This window comes from Pectinophora gossypiella, chromosome 10, assembly GCF_024362695.1.
Source record: "Pectinophora gossypiella chromosome 10, ilPecGoss1.1, whole genome shotgun sequence".
In the NCBI taxonomy this organism is placed as follows: Eukaryota; Metazoa; Arthropoda; class Insecta; order Lepidoptera; family Gelechiidae; genus Pectinophora; species Pectinophora gossypiella.
This window is the reverse complement of record NC_065413.1, coordinates 14,034,690-14,046,815: the sequence shown is the minus strand read 5'-3', so window position 1 is coordinate 14,046,815 and position 12,126 is coordinate 14,034,690. Positions and strand designations below refer to the sequence as shown.

At 43.0% G+C, this 12,126-nt stretch overlaps 1 protein-coding gene across 1 annotated transcript; it reads left to right on the top strand.

Annotated features, from left to right (window-relative positions):
- Window positions 1-1,728: 1,728 nt before the first annotated feature.
- Window positions 1,729-11,124, top strand: LOC126370422 (peroxidase-like). Its single transcript, XM_050015260.1, has 12 exons — window positions 1,729-1,756; window positions 1,978-2,221; window positions 3,074-3,285; window positions 4,390-4,563; window positions 5,076-5,269; window positions 5,539-5,740; window positions 5,911-6,108; window positions 6,679-6,862; window positions 7,713-7,940; window positions 8,407-8,470; window positions 9,011-9,209; window positions 10,138-11,124. Exons 1-12 carry the CDS (start codon window positions 1,729-1,731, stop codon window positions 10,311-10,313), a joined length of 2,103 nt encoding a protein of 700 aa, XP_049871217.1. The 3' UTR covers window positions 10,314-11,124.
- The last annotated feature ends 1,002 nt before the right edge of the window (window positions 11,125-12,126 follow it).

Sequence of the window (12,126 nt, the reverse complement as noted above, 5' to 3'; positions counted from 1 at the left end):
TTAAATAATAAAGCAGCACTGGCAATGACTCGACGAAAAAATGTTTAGTAAAAGCCATTAAGAAAATTAAAAAGAATGCTTTATTTTTTAAGTGCAAAAGGCTGATTTGTATTTTATTCGAGTAAAACTGCCAGTAAATATGAATAAAAACTTTTTTTGTGGATTAAAATGTGTTTTTGGAGTTGGGTTGGTGTTGTGTGTGTTTATAGAGAGTGTTACAGGGTGTTTCAATCCCGGATGGGAGAGTATATTCGATGATTTGTTTTGTGATGTGTGCCCATTATTAGCCAGTACTACTTCTGCTATCAGTGATCTATTTAAGATGCATTCAGTTGGTAAGTTATATTATTTATTTTTTATAATAAAATTGACAATTTGTCGAGTACCGAAAGTGTTCAGTTAGGTAGTGTGCCAATTATGGAATGTAAAAATTGAGTAAGAGATTACGTATAATAATATATTAGATATATTAGCTACGACTCTTCTTCTATCGTGTGGGTTGTGAGGTGAATTACCAACCTCGTCAACCCTGGTATCAGGGTTATTATTGAGCCGCCAAAGGCCCCTGACATGGCTCATGTAACGACTACTTACTTACATCAGTAAGTAGTAACTGGGACCAACGACTTAACGTGCCTTCCGAAGCACTGATCATCTTACTTGTTGGACGAAGGTGATCAGCCTGTAATGTCCCAACCAAACTAGGGATCACAAAGCGATTTTTGTGATATGTCCCCACCGGGATTCGAACCCCGGACCTCCGGATCGTGAGCCCAACGCTCAACCACTGGACCACGGAGGTCGTTACAGCTACGACTACTACCATAAGATTCATAAGTAAGTCGTCCCTGACGTCGCAAAGTGACGTATCTCAATTTTTTGGCGGATCTGATTTGCACCTTATGTTATTGTCAATAAGACACAATTTATTTTAGCAGAAAATTGCAGATACGTCTTTTTGCGACGTCAGGGACGAAGTATATTTAGTACCTATTAAGTTTATTTATGAAGTTAGTGTTCCATATCAGGGTAATAGCCATGTCAGGGGCTTTAGCTGCTAAATAGAACCCCGGACAGGATTGTGAGGACAGTGACCGACGACCAAAAATGGATAAAGAACACATCGGAGCAGTTCATCTAAAAATGCAATATTGCTATTTAATTTTGGGCATATTATATAAAAGCAAGTGCGCAATGCAAACAAATGTCAAATAGCAATATTGCTTTTTAGATGAATTGCTTTGATGTGGCCTTATTAAACTCTCCCCCGTTTGTTACTTCGATAACGAATATGGATGGGGATGAAAAGGGGGTAGTTCAGAAATCGTACGTTGCGTGCGCGAGTCAAGTTTGAGAGAGTCAAGTTTTTATTTTTTTGGTACGAAAAGGGGAAAAAAATCGTACGTTACGCGCGCGATAACGTAGTCAAGTTTTTTGTTACTTGACTTATTGTAGTTTTTCCGCTTATGTCATTAACTACTTGGCCAGACAAATGGGGAGCGCTGAGGACTTTCACCCGGTACAAAATTTAAGACGTTTGAAGGTGCCCAGTTGGGCGCGAACCTCGGGTCAGGGCGTCGCCTGAGAGGATAGTATTTGAAAGAAATAATCGACTCTGCGTAGTTGGCCGATAGCGATACGTGCTGAAAAAGGGAAATCGTCGACCACGCCGGCGGGGTCTGCATCGGTATCCAAGTCAAGTAATAATAAAAATTAAGACACATGAACATGGTACCACGCTTGTACTCCCAAAAGGGTAGGCAGAGGTGTATAGTATATATAACATCCACCATCGCCAGCTGTGTTTGAAGTCCCATGTAATACCTAGGGGGCGAACCTTTTTCCATTAACCGGGCACAAATCCAGGAAACCACAAACTAACTAATAGGTAGTAAAAGTTTCTCCTGTTATAAGTAATGTTTGTTAGTAACCAGTAATAATAACAGCTGCCTATCCACAAACCCTGACAACCCACAGAAGACCAATCACCCATCCCCTCGGACCTGGTTGCGGAGTGTCTCCGCTGCAGCCGCGAGCTGACCCAAGCAGCAACCAAGCGCGGCAACCAGCTGGTCAAGAGCGGGATCAACCTGGACACCTGCTCCCCTGCCATGCACCACTTCTTCTCCTCCAACCTTTCTCCGGAGATCAAGAGAGCTGCCAAGAGGTCCCAGGAGATGCTCGCTGCTACCAAAGTGCTGCAGATGAAGCTCAGTTCAGCGTATGTCATAGTTTCTTCAGTTTTTTAGGTGTTAGGATCATTGATAGTAGTATACAGGGTGTTAGTGACATCGTAACGAATACTAAGGGGGGGGGGGGGGGGGATTCAGACGATGATTCTGAGTTAATATACAAGAACAAGTTTTTTTTTTAGTTTTTTCAAATTATTTTCAATTCCATACTTTTGCGACGGAAAATTCCACCTGATATCAACTCAGGATCATGGTCTGAACCATTCCTCAAAGTTTTCGTTACGATGTCCTAACACCCTGTATATATGGTTACGATCTACTTTAGTATTAGGCTATCCAGTATGTAAAGACCTTGCGATCCTTCACTTAGGACTGACAAAATTATACCACGTTGTACGGTCACGAGCATTAAATGTATACACTTTGGTACCATGTCACATTAACTTTTTTGACAAATTGAACTGTAAGTCTCACTAAATGTCAAATATGTTAGTGCGACAGAGTCCTAAAGTTGGTACATTATATTGCTCATGACTGTACAGGTCAACGCGTGATACTCCGCCTAATGCCTTCCACAAGAGACAAGTCACCGCTAAACACCTCGCACTATGCCCCGCGACTTCATTCGAAAGTCCCACATTTGGCTCCTGCCACAGAATACGGAATAATACTACTATAGAACTCTCCGCTCCCCACCAGCGGCTGAGCTAGGTTTACTTCACCCCCTCGGTCTTTATTTAGTCTACAATCGTATGGGCGTCAGGCGTCACACACACAGATGCGCGTGCTCGATTACGTCAATATCTGTGTAAAACGCGGGTTTTTGTATGAAGTGTCCGGGGTGAGATCCTGCTTCATCTTTCCCCAATTCTAAGTTCCAGTTCTGCTGTGACGCCGAACACGTTCATATCCTTCCTGGAGAATCAAGTGATCCGACTCAATGACGTGTCGTACTGCGAACCAATCCTGCTGAGTTGCGCCCGACAAGAGAAGTATCGTTCTATCGATGGCAGTTGCAACAACTTGGAGCACCCTGGGTGGGGACGAAGTGGGTCTGCGCTTACAAGGATCGCTACACCGAGATATTCTGATGGTAAGATTTCTATTCCTGGATAAGACTACATGGGGATTCCCAACACTTATGAACGCAGGGACATTAGGAAGAAGTCATAAGTTACCTTTTGGTTATATCTAGTTATTAAGTAAGTGCCTCATCATCATCATCACCAGCCCATTAACGTCCCCACTGCTGGGGCACGGGCCTTCCCTATGGATGGATAGGGAGATCGGGCCTTAAACCATCACGCGGGCCCAGTGCGGATTGATGGTTATTAACGACTGCTAATGCAGCCGGGACCAACGGCTTAACGTGCCTTCCGAAGCACGGAGGAGCTCGAGATGAAAACTTTTTTTTTGTGGTCACCCATCCTATGACCGGCCTTTGCGAAAGTTGCTTTACTTCAACAATCGCAGACCGAGCGCGTTAACCGCTGCGCCACCGAGCTCCTCCACCTCGAGCACCGAGTAAGTGCCTACTACACTTTAATTCTAGACGTATTTCCTAAAAGTGTATACAAGGTGTTAGTGACACCGTAACCTTAACTGAAGGGGATCAGTCAGACCATGATTGTGAGTTGATATCAAGTGGAATTTCCTGTCGAAAATTGATGAATAATTTAGTGTTAAAATTATTTTCAGTTCCATATTTTTGCGGTTGGAAAATTCTCAGAATAAAGGTCTGAATCATCCCTCAAAGTTTTCGTTACGATGTCACTAGCACCCTATATAGGCACCTTTTGGGTAAGCTCTTTACACCGTCGAAACTTTCTTAACCTCTTTAAGAGGCAGAATGTTGCAAAGAGTAAACCCATCCAATAAAAACAAAACAAGTGAATAAATAAGACGAAAACAAACACGTTATGCCTCCATACAGCCTTACAGGAGTTAAGTCGAGGTCTAAGAATACCGATTTCAAGCTGAGTTCAAGGTCTTCCTTAAGGTCGCCTCAACTGAGAACGAGGTCGAGGATGGTTCGAGTACCTTCTTCTTCTTTCGTATGGGTTAAGAGGTGAATTACCATCCCTGGTGTCAGGGTTACTAACCATCTTAGAATACGGGTGTTAAAGTCTTCGTCAAATTATATAAACTATCATTGATCTATTCGTAAGTATATTTTCTCCTAATACTCTCCCCGCAGGTATCTACGCAATGCCTGTAGCGGTAAGCGGTAGGCAACTCCCGAACCCTCGGGTGCTGTCCACGAAGATGTTCACCGACCAGCCCGTCGCCAGCCAGGCGCTCACCTACCTCAACATGCAGTGGGGCCAGTTCGTCACCCACGACCTTGTTTACCAAGTCATGGAGACTACAGGTATTTAGGTCTTCTTGCCCAAGTTTAGGTCGATAACTGACCTCACCAACCTTGGTGTTAGTTGTTGAACCTCGAAAGGTTTTTATTGAGACTATTAGAACCTACGTGTGGTACGAAACTATCCGGAACGTACAAAAAGTAATATAATGTTCCACCTGTATATTCCCAGGCATGTCAGTATTATGTCGTTGGCAAATCGTAACACCATCAGCGTAATGCTTATAAACCTTATTAAGCGTAAAGGGGGAACGGCAAAGCAGAGATAGTAGTGAATTTCCTCATTATACACTTTCAGACGACGCCCTGAGCCGAGGTTCGCGCCCAACTGGACATCCTCAGGCCTGTTGTCTTAAATTTCGTACCTTGTGAGAGCCCTTAGCGCTCCCCATTTGTCCGGCCAAGTAGTTAATGCCATCTGCAGCAAAACCACAATAAATCACGTCAAAAAAAACCTCGTTATACACCAATGTATTTACACAACCACCATTCTTAACTCTATCCCGATCTTCCAGAGGAAGGCGGAATCCAATGCTGCGCAAACAACGGCGCAGACGTGCTGCCGCCGGAGTACATGAACCACAAGTGCATCCCTATCTGCGTGCCTGACGACGACCCCTTCTATCGCTACCACGGCATTCGCTGCATCAACTTTGTGAGGAGCGTCACTGCACCCAGAGACGACTGTTCGTTAGGGCATGCTGAGCAGGTGAGTCTTGCTGTTTTGTCATTTATATTTCGTATGTAAGTTGAAGCCTTGACCACTGAATCAGAGGTCTCACTTCAATTTCCAATCAAGTTAAATTGATGCGAAACTAATTTTATAATATTGACTCCACCGCATAAATCGGTGGCTGCAGAAAGTCTTTGGAATAATGCTTTGGAAAAACGACACTAATGTCAAACAAGTTTTAAAACACCAAAATGCAGATGGTTAAATCTGAAGAATGTCCATAAAATAAGTCTTCTTTTACCTAGATGAACACAGTATCAGCATACCTAGACGGGTCAGCAGTCTACGGGTCAAACAAGAAGCTAGCAGCTCGTCTTCGAAGCAAGTTTGGTGGTAGACTGCGTGAGGAAAAGAGGCCCTACTCCTCAAGAGGGTTCCTCCCCTCCGTTGAAGATAAATCAGCAGTTTGTGACCTGAGGAACGCATCGGAACCATGTTATCTTGCTGGTAAGTCTTCTTCGGGGGTGAGGTAAACCTAGCTCAACCGCTGGCGGGGAGCGGAGAGTTGCCGTTCTGTACGTGGGGAAGTAATATTCCTTATTCTATGCTTTCGGTGATACGATTATGTGACTATAACGACAGGAATAATATTCAATGTGCTCTATTGTTTTAACCAGGTGACGGCAGAATCAACCAGACTCCAACCCTAGCATTGCTTCATACACTCTTCCTTCGCGAACACAATCGAGTGGCCAATATCCTGAGCGAGCTGAACCCTCTGTGGGGAGACGAGAAGCTGTACCAAGAAGCTCGGCGTATCGTTATCGCCGAGATCCAACACATCACCTACCAGGAGTGGTTGCCGCAGAACTTTGGTAATTGCACATTGCTCGACCATTATAGACGGCGATACGGCAGAAAACTTGATGAGTACAATAAGCTAGTTTCCAACTAGTCAAATCAGTTACTTTTTACTAAACGTCAAAACAATTCACTATGGAATTTGTATTAAAAAGCACACTGTGACGTCATAGACAAACAAGATAAAATGTCGGACTGATTATGTTTTTCTTAATTAAAATGCATGAATAGGTTAAATAGAAAAAAAACCTTTTATGACACCTTTAGATCTGTCTTTATCATTACTTTTTTTTAAATTATTTTTATGTCGTTTTTTGTCTGTTTTTTTTTGTTTTTTTTTTATTATTTTTTGTTTTTTTTTGTCTTTGTCGATACCTAATCAGAATTTCATAATTTATCTTTGACCTAGGATACTACCCAATTACATCTGTCAAAGTACGTAGGCTAGTGTTGTGACGTTCATGAGTATATTAATGTATCAGTCGAGATTAGGCTGATCGATTTTTTTCTATCTAACAGGCCCGATTGTACCTCTAACTACCCCAATTGGAATACAGTGGTGAGGTTATGTGATGTCTTCACAGGAGATAACTACCTGCGGTACTATCGCATCTCGCCATCGACGCTGTACAGTCATGACTACAGCGAGCGAGTCAACCCGGGTGTCATCAACAGCTTCGGGGCTGCCGCCTTCCGGTTCATGCACAGTGTCGTGCCCGACTCCATCATGGCCTGCCCTGCCTCCTATCAGACCGGGTACTTGTACAAGTAAGAATGGAGTCGATGCAAAGCTGTAAATGTTGTAGAAGTTGCATCATGCATCGAGAACGGCCTCCGTGGTCCAGTGGTTGAGCCTCGCACTCACGATCCAAAGGTCCCAGGTGCGAATCCCAGTGGGAACATATCACAAAAATCACTTTGCGAGCTCTGGTTTGGTTAGGAAATTACAGGCTGATCACCTGAGTGTCCGAAAATAAGATGATCCGTGCTTCGGAAGGCACGTTAAGCCGTTGGTCCCGGTTACTACTTACTGATGTAAGTAAGTAGTCGTTACATGAGCCATGTCAGGGACCTTCGGCTCAATAATAACCCTGACATCAGGGTTGATGAGTTGGTAATCCACCTCACAACCCCGCGATAGTGATGAAGAATTTGACATCAGAATGTGATTTTGTCATAGACATCATGACTAAGAGGCTTTTGTAAACCGGCATTATGTCTTGTAGTGGTGAGATCGGAATGTGTTTTCAATACCTACATTTTGTGGGTAGGTATTGCCGATGGGTACAGGAATAGGGAAAGAAAGAAAGCTAGAAAGAAAGTGTGGATGATAACTGTGGTTATTGCGATATGAGTGTGAAAGGTGTGAGTATAAAGGTGGCTTATACTGACAGACAAATAGAAGAAGAATACATGTTGTGCCGACCCAACTTATAAAAGGGCTGGATGATGATGATATTTGCCTCGGATGCCATATACTACTTAATGGAAATTAGGTCCTTTTGTACCGATTATCAATCTGTTTTCACAGGGTCTGCTTACCTAACCTGAAGATTTTGAAAGAAAAACCAGCCCAATACAGCTCCTTTACACTATTGACATTGGATAAATGTTCCAGATTAAGCGACCACTACATGAACCCAAGTCTTCTGGAGAGCTCCCCTTCGTCTTTCGACGACCTGGCCCGCGGTATCCTGACACAGAGCTCCGCGGAGTCAGACCCCTTCTGCACTGGGGAGATCACCAACTTGCTGTTCAAGTCACATAACAGATGGGGGCTCGATCTTATTGCCATGGATATACAGCGGGGAAGGGACCATGGACTTGCAAGCTATAATGAGTATAGGTGAGTTCAATGATCAATGAAGACAAAGTCAATGACATACCTATCCAAGAGCTGCTGGAACTCAAATCTACGATACGTTGAAGCGTTCGTGAGGAACTATCTGTTTGGGTGCGACACCCTTAGGCCTGTTGTCTTAAATTTTGTATCAGGTGAGAGCACTCCGCGCTCCCCATTTGTCCGGTCAAGTAGGAATGCTATATGCAGCAAATCTACAATAAGTCACGTCAAAAAAACACGAACACCGTGCGTCAAGGGATAGGAGAATCTGCGTCTGGCTTCTTCAGGGCTGTGTTGAAATTCTCTCACTAAGTGGTTTAGGCTTCGCTAAAAAGTGTTATTTTGGAAATTGTATCCCTAATCTTCTACCGTATGGCCTGTGAGGTGGAAGGTCACGGACCCATCACTTACTAATTTCCCTCTTAACTTTTCTCCCCAATGATTCAACGCTCTATATTTTGATTTTCAGAGAAGTCTGTGGTCTACAAAAGGCAAAAACGTTTCAAGATCTGGCTGGCGAAATGTCACAAGACGTAAGTAGAAGTTCTAGTAGCAATTATGTAGGTACGTAGTCATTCCTAGTCAGTAATAAAATCTATTCGGAGCGAGAAGCGGGTGTTTGTAAGGAACTACGTATCTGGGTACCAAGTTCAGTCAAGGGCCTTTTTCCAATTCTTCTACCTAATAGAAATTCTTATATCTAAGAGAGTCGTGATGCCCTAATTGGAAGAACGCTTGACTATCACTTTGAGGTCACAGGTCCCAGCACAGGCCTAAACCAATGGTTTCCGAAGTTGTTTTCAAATTCATGTTTGGGTCATAAGATGAATATCACGTCATCGGTGAAGAGAACATGTGAGGAAACCCACATTTCCGAGAAATGCGTTTCGGAGGTTTGTGACATGAACTGTATTGGGCTGGCTTTCCCTTCGCGTGTTGGGAGGTCAGACAGGCAGTCGCTTCTGTAAAACATCGGACCTGTCAAATCTTCAGGTTAGGTAAACGGACCCTGTGAGAAATGGGATAACGCTAGGGAGATGATGACATATAATACAGGTTCTTACTTTTTTCAGCGTATATACGCCCTAGCCCAACTATACGAGTCAGTAGACGACATAGATCTGTTCGTGGGCGGTGGGCTGGAGACGCCCGTGGCTGGCTCCATCATGGGCCACACCTTCCAATGCATCGTGGCTGAGCAGTTCTACCGCACGCGTGTCGGAGACAGGTTCTTCTATGACAACAGCGAAATGCCGCATTCTTTTACTTCTGGTGAGTATCTAGTAAGATATGCTCACGACTATGTCCGAATGGGTAGCCAGAGGTACATCCATAGCAAGATGAACTAAGTACTCACACCTCACTAAGCCAGCAGCAGTGCCAACTTTGGTAGTGAAAACTATAGGTACTTAATATGAATTAATAACACATTGGTGAAGTCCGGTACCGTGGTTTGAACCCATTTCCTTTCGGGTCGAATATAAAATAATCGCCGATGTTCAAATGCTAAGTGTCATCGTGAGGAAACCCACATTCCCGAGAAATGTGTTTCGAAGATATGTGATAATGTGACCTAACCTGTATTGAGCTGGTTTTCCCTTCGCGGGTTATAAGGTCAGACAGGCAGTCGCTTCTGTTAAAAACTGCACCTGGCAAATGTTAAGTTTAGGTAAGCGGACCACGCGAAAACGGAATAACGCTGGAGAGACGATGTTCAGATCCTAAGTGTCATATTATGAAAGGTGCCGTGGGTTGCGTTCTTAAAAGTACGCATTACAGCGAAACTTTTCGTGTACCAAAACCCAAACCACAGCCTGCTGCTTAACGCGTAAGTGCGAGCGAGACACAGTCTGCGCGCTCCGCTTTACTCCTTAGCAGCGTACAGCCATTTAAGACTTTTTAGACCCAAAGGGGGTGAAATGCGCAGTCGATACGATTTGGTGCGGGGAGATGCGGAGAGTTACCGTTCTATACGCGGTATTATTCTTTACTCTCCCTATCTGACATAGTGAACGAGTGCCCTCTACACCGGATCCCAGGTGGCATAGCCGAGCTGCATTGTGTGACGGATGCGGCACAGACTTGGTTAGGGGAACTTAAGCTGGATATATGATCCACGCAGGATATTTTACTGATTGCCATGCTCTATAATAATAATTCTTTATTCTATGTCTAAACTAAAATTTTCTCCCATCCACAGCGCAATTGCAGGAGATCAAGAAAGCGTCGATGGCTCGGCTGATGTGCGACAACACGGACGGAGTATTCTACGTGCAGCGGAGAGCCTTCCAAATGGAGTCGGCAGCCAACCCTAAATACAGCTGTGACGACTATAACGCTATACCCTACGTCGATCTAACAGCGTGGAGAGATTAGCGGCTGAGCGGAGAATATATTGCGGAGGCCACATAGGACCTCTCTCTCTTTTCTTCTAATCCTATAATAAGGGATTAGAAGAAGAGGGATTATAGGGCTCAAATAACAGATTTCCACTCCTTGCGACCTTTAACAGCCTCTGTAGCTTGCTCGTTTTGTTTTTAATTTTTAGCCAACTGAGCGCCGCCGTATTGGAGCGCATCATCGAATTTCTCGCGCATGTAAAAGTAATTGCGCAATGTCAATAAATGTCAAAATGGTTGTCAAATAAATATAATGGGATTGTGCAATAAAAGGTGGTTTCTTTTTGTTACCTTAATCTATACTAATATTATAAATTTGAAAGTGTGTGTGTCTGTTTGTCAGTCTTTCACGGCAAATTGGAGCGTCGAATTGACGTGATTTTTAAGTGGAGATAGTTGTAGGGATGGAGAGTGATATATGCTACTTTTCGTCTCTTTCTAACCCCCCACTTCCCTAAAAATGGAGGTGGAAATTTGTATGGAGCAACCCGCAATTTTCAAGGTAGAAAGCTTATGCGTGCTATTTGTGACTACCCAAAAAAATCATACATATTTTTTTGATATACTTTTCGCAGTTTTCAAGGTAGGAAGCTAAAAATTGGTTGTGGAGAGCGAAGCCGTGGGCAAAAGCTAGTACATAAATCAACAGCCTCCGTGGTCTAGTGGTTAGAGCGTTTGGCTCACACAATATTTTTAAAGTTAATAAACGAAAAATTTATTAAAAAATATACTTTTTAACAAAAGAAAACCGACTTCAACGCAAAATTAAAAAGCAATAAATACATTTACTTCGCACACGGTAATAAGTACGTATTTTCAATTAATTAAATAATTTTATAATTTTGAAGTCGGTGCCAAGTGCCAAGTAAATGCTACAACGACCCTACTACAATATCAAACTACTATGTACACACAATATTGTTAAATACCTATATCAAAGCAAATACAAAACAATGTTAAACAAAAAATCACAAAACAATCAGTATTTGAAAAATATATGAATCGGTACCTCGTTGTAGCATTACTTGGCAGCGACTAAATTCGACCAAGATTTAAATAGGTTTCGTGAAAGGAAAATTGGTTCAGGTTCCATAGTTTCGCCAGGCCGTAGGGTGTCACCCTGAAGCGGAGCAGTTTTCGAAAATCGGGAAGTATTTGTACATTTATATTTATACCCCCTAGACATTTTCTGGAAAAACAAAATTTTGTATGGCGGCCATCTTTTTCTTCCGCCATTTTGTTTTTTTTTTCACTCGCGATGGAATTTGACCAAGATTTAATAGGTGCCGTGAAAGAAAATTGGTTCACGTGCGAATAGTTTTGCCAGGCCGTAGGGTGTCTCTAATGCGGAGCAGTTTTTGGTGACCAGAAAGTATTTAATTTCCGTACTCTACATGACGTTTTGAGCAAGCGCCCCATACTTTATTATTCTTCTTAAAAAAAAAAACAAAATTTTGTATGGCGGCCATTTTGTTTTTTTTCACCGGCGATTGGATTTGATCTTGATTAAAATACGTTTCGTGAAAGAAAAATTACTCCAGGTTTTATAGTTTTGCCAGGCCATAGTGTCTCCCTGACGCTGACCAGTTTCCGAAGGTCTGGAAGTTTTCCCGGGGCCTAGAGACCGATCCGATTAATTTGACCTTACAAACGCACTAGTCGCCCCTACGATTTTTGAAAATTCCCCTCGTCTTCTCTGGTCTGCCATCATCAGACCGTAACTTCCTTATCATGGGACCATCTTGGGAATATCTCCTTTCGAACAAAAAAATAATTATCAAAATCGGTTC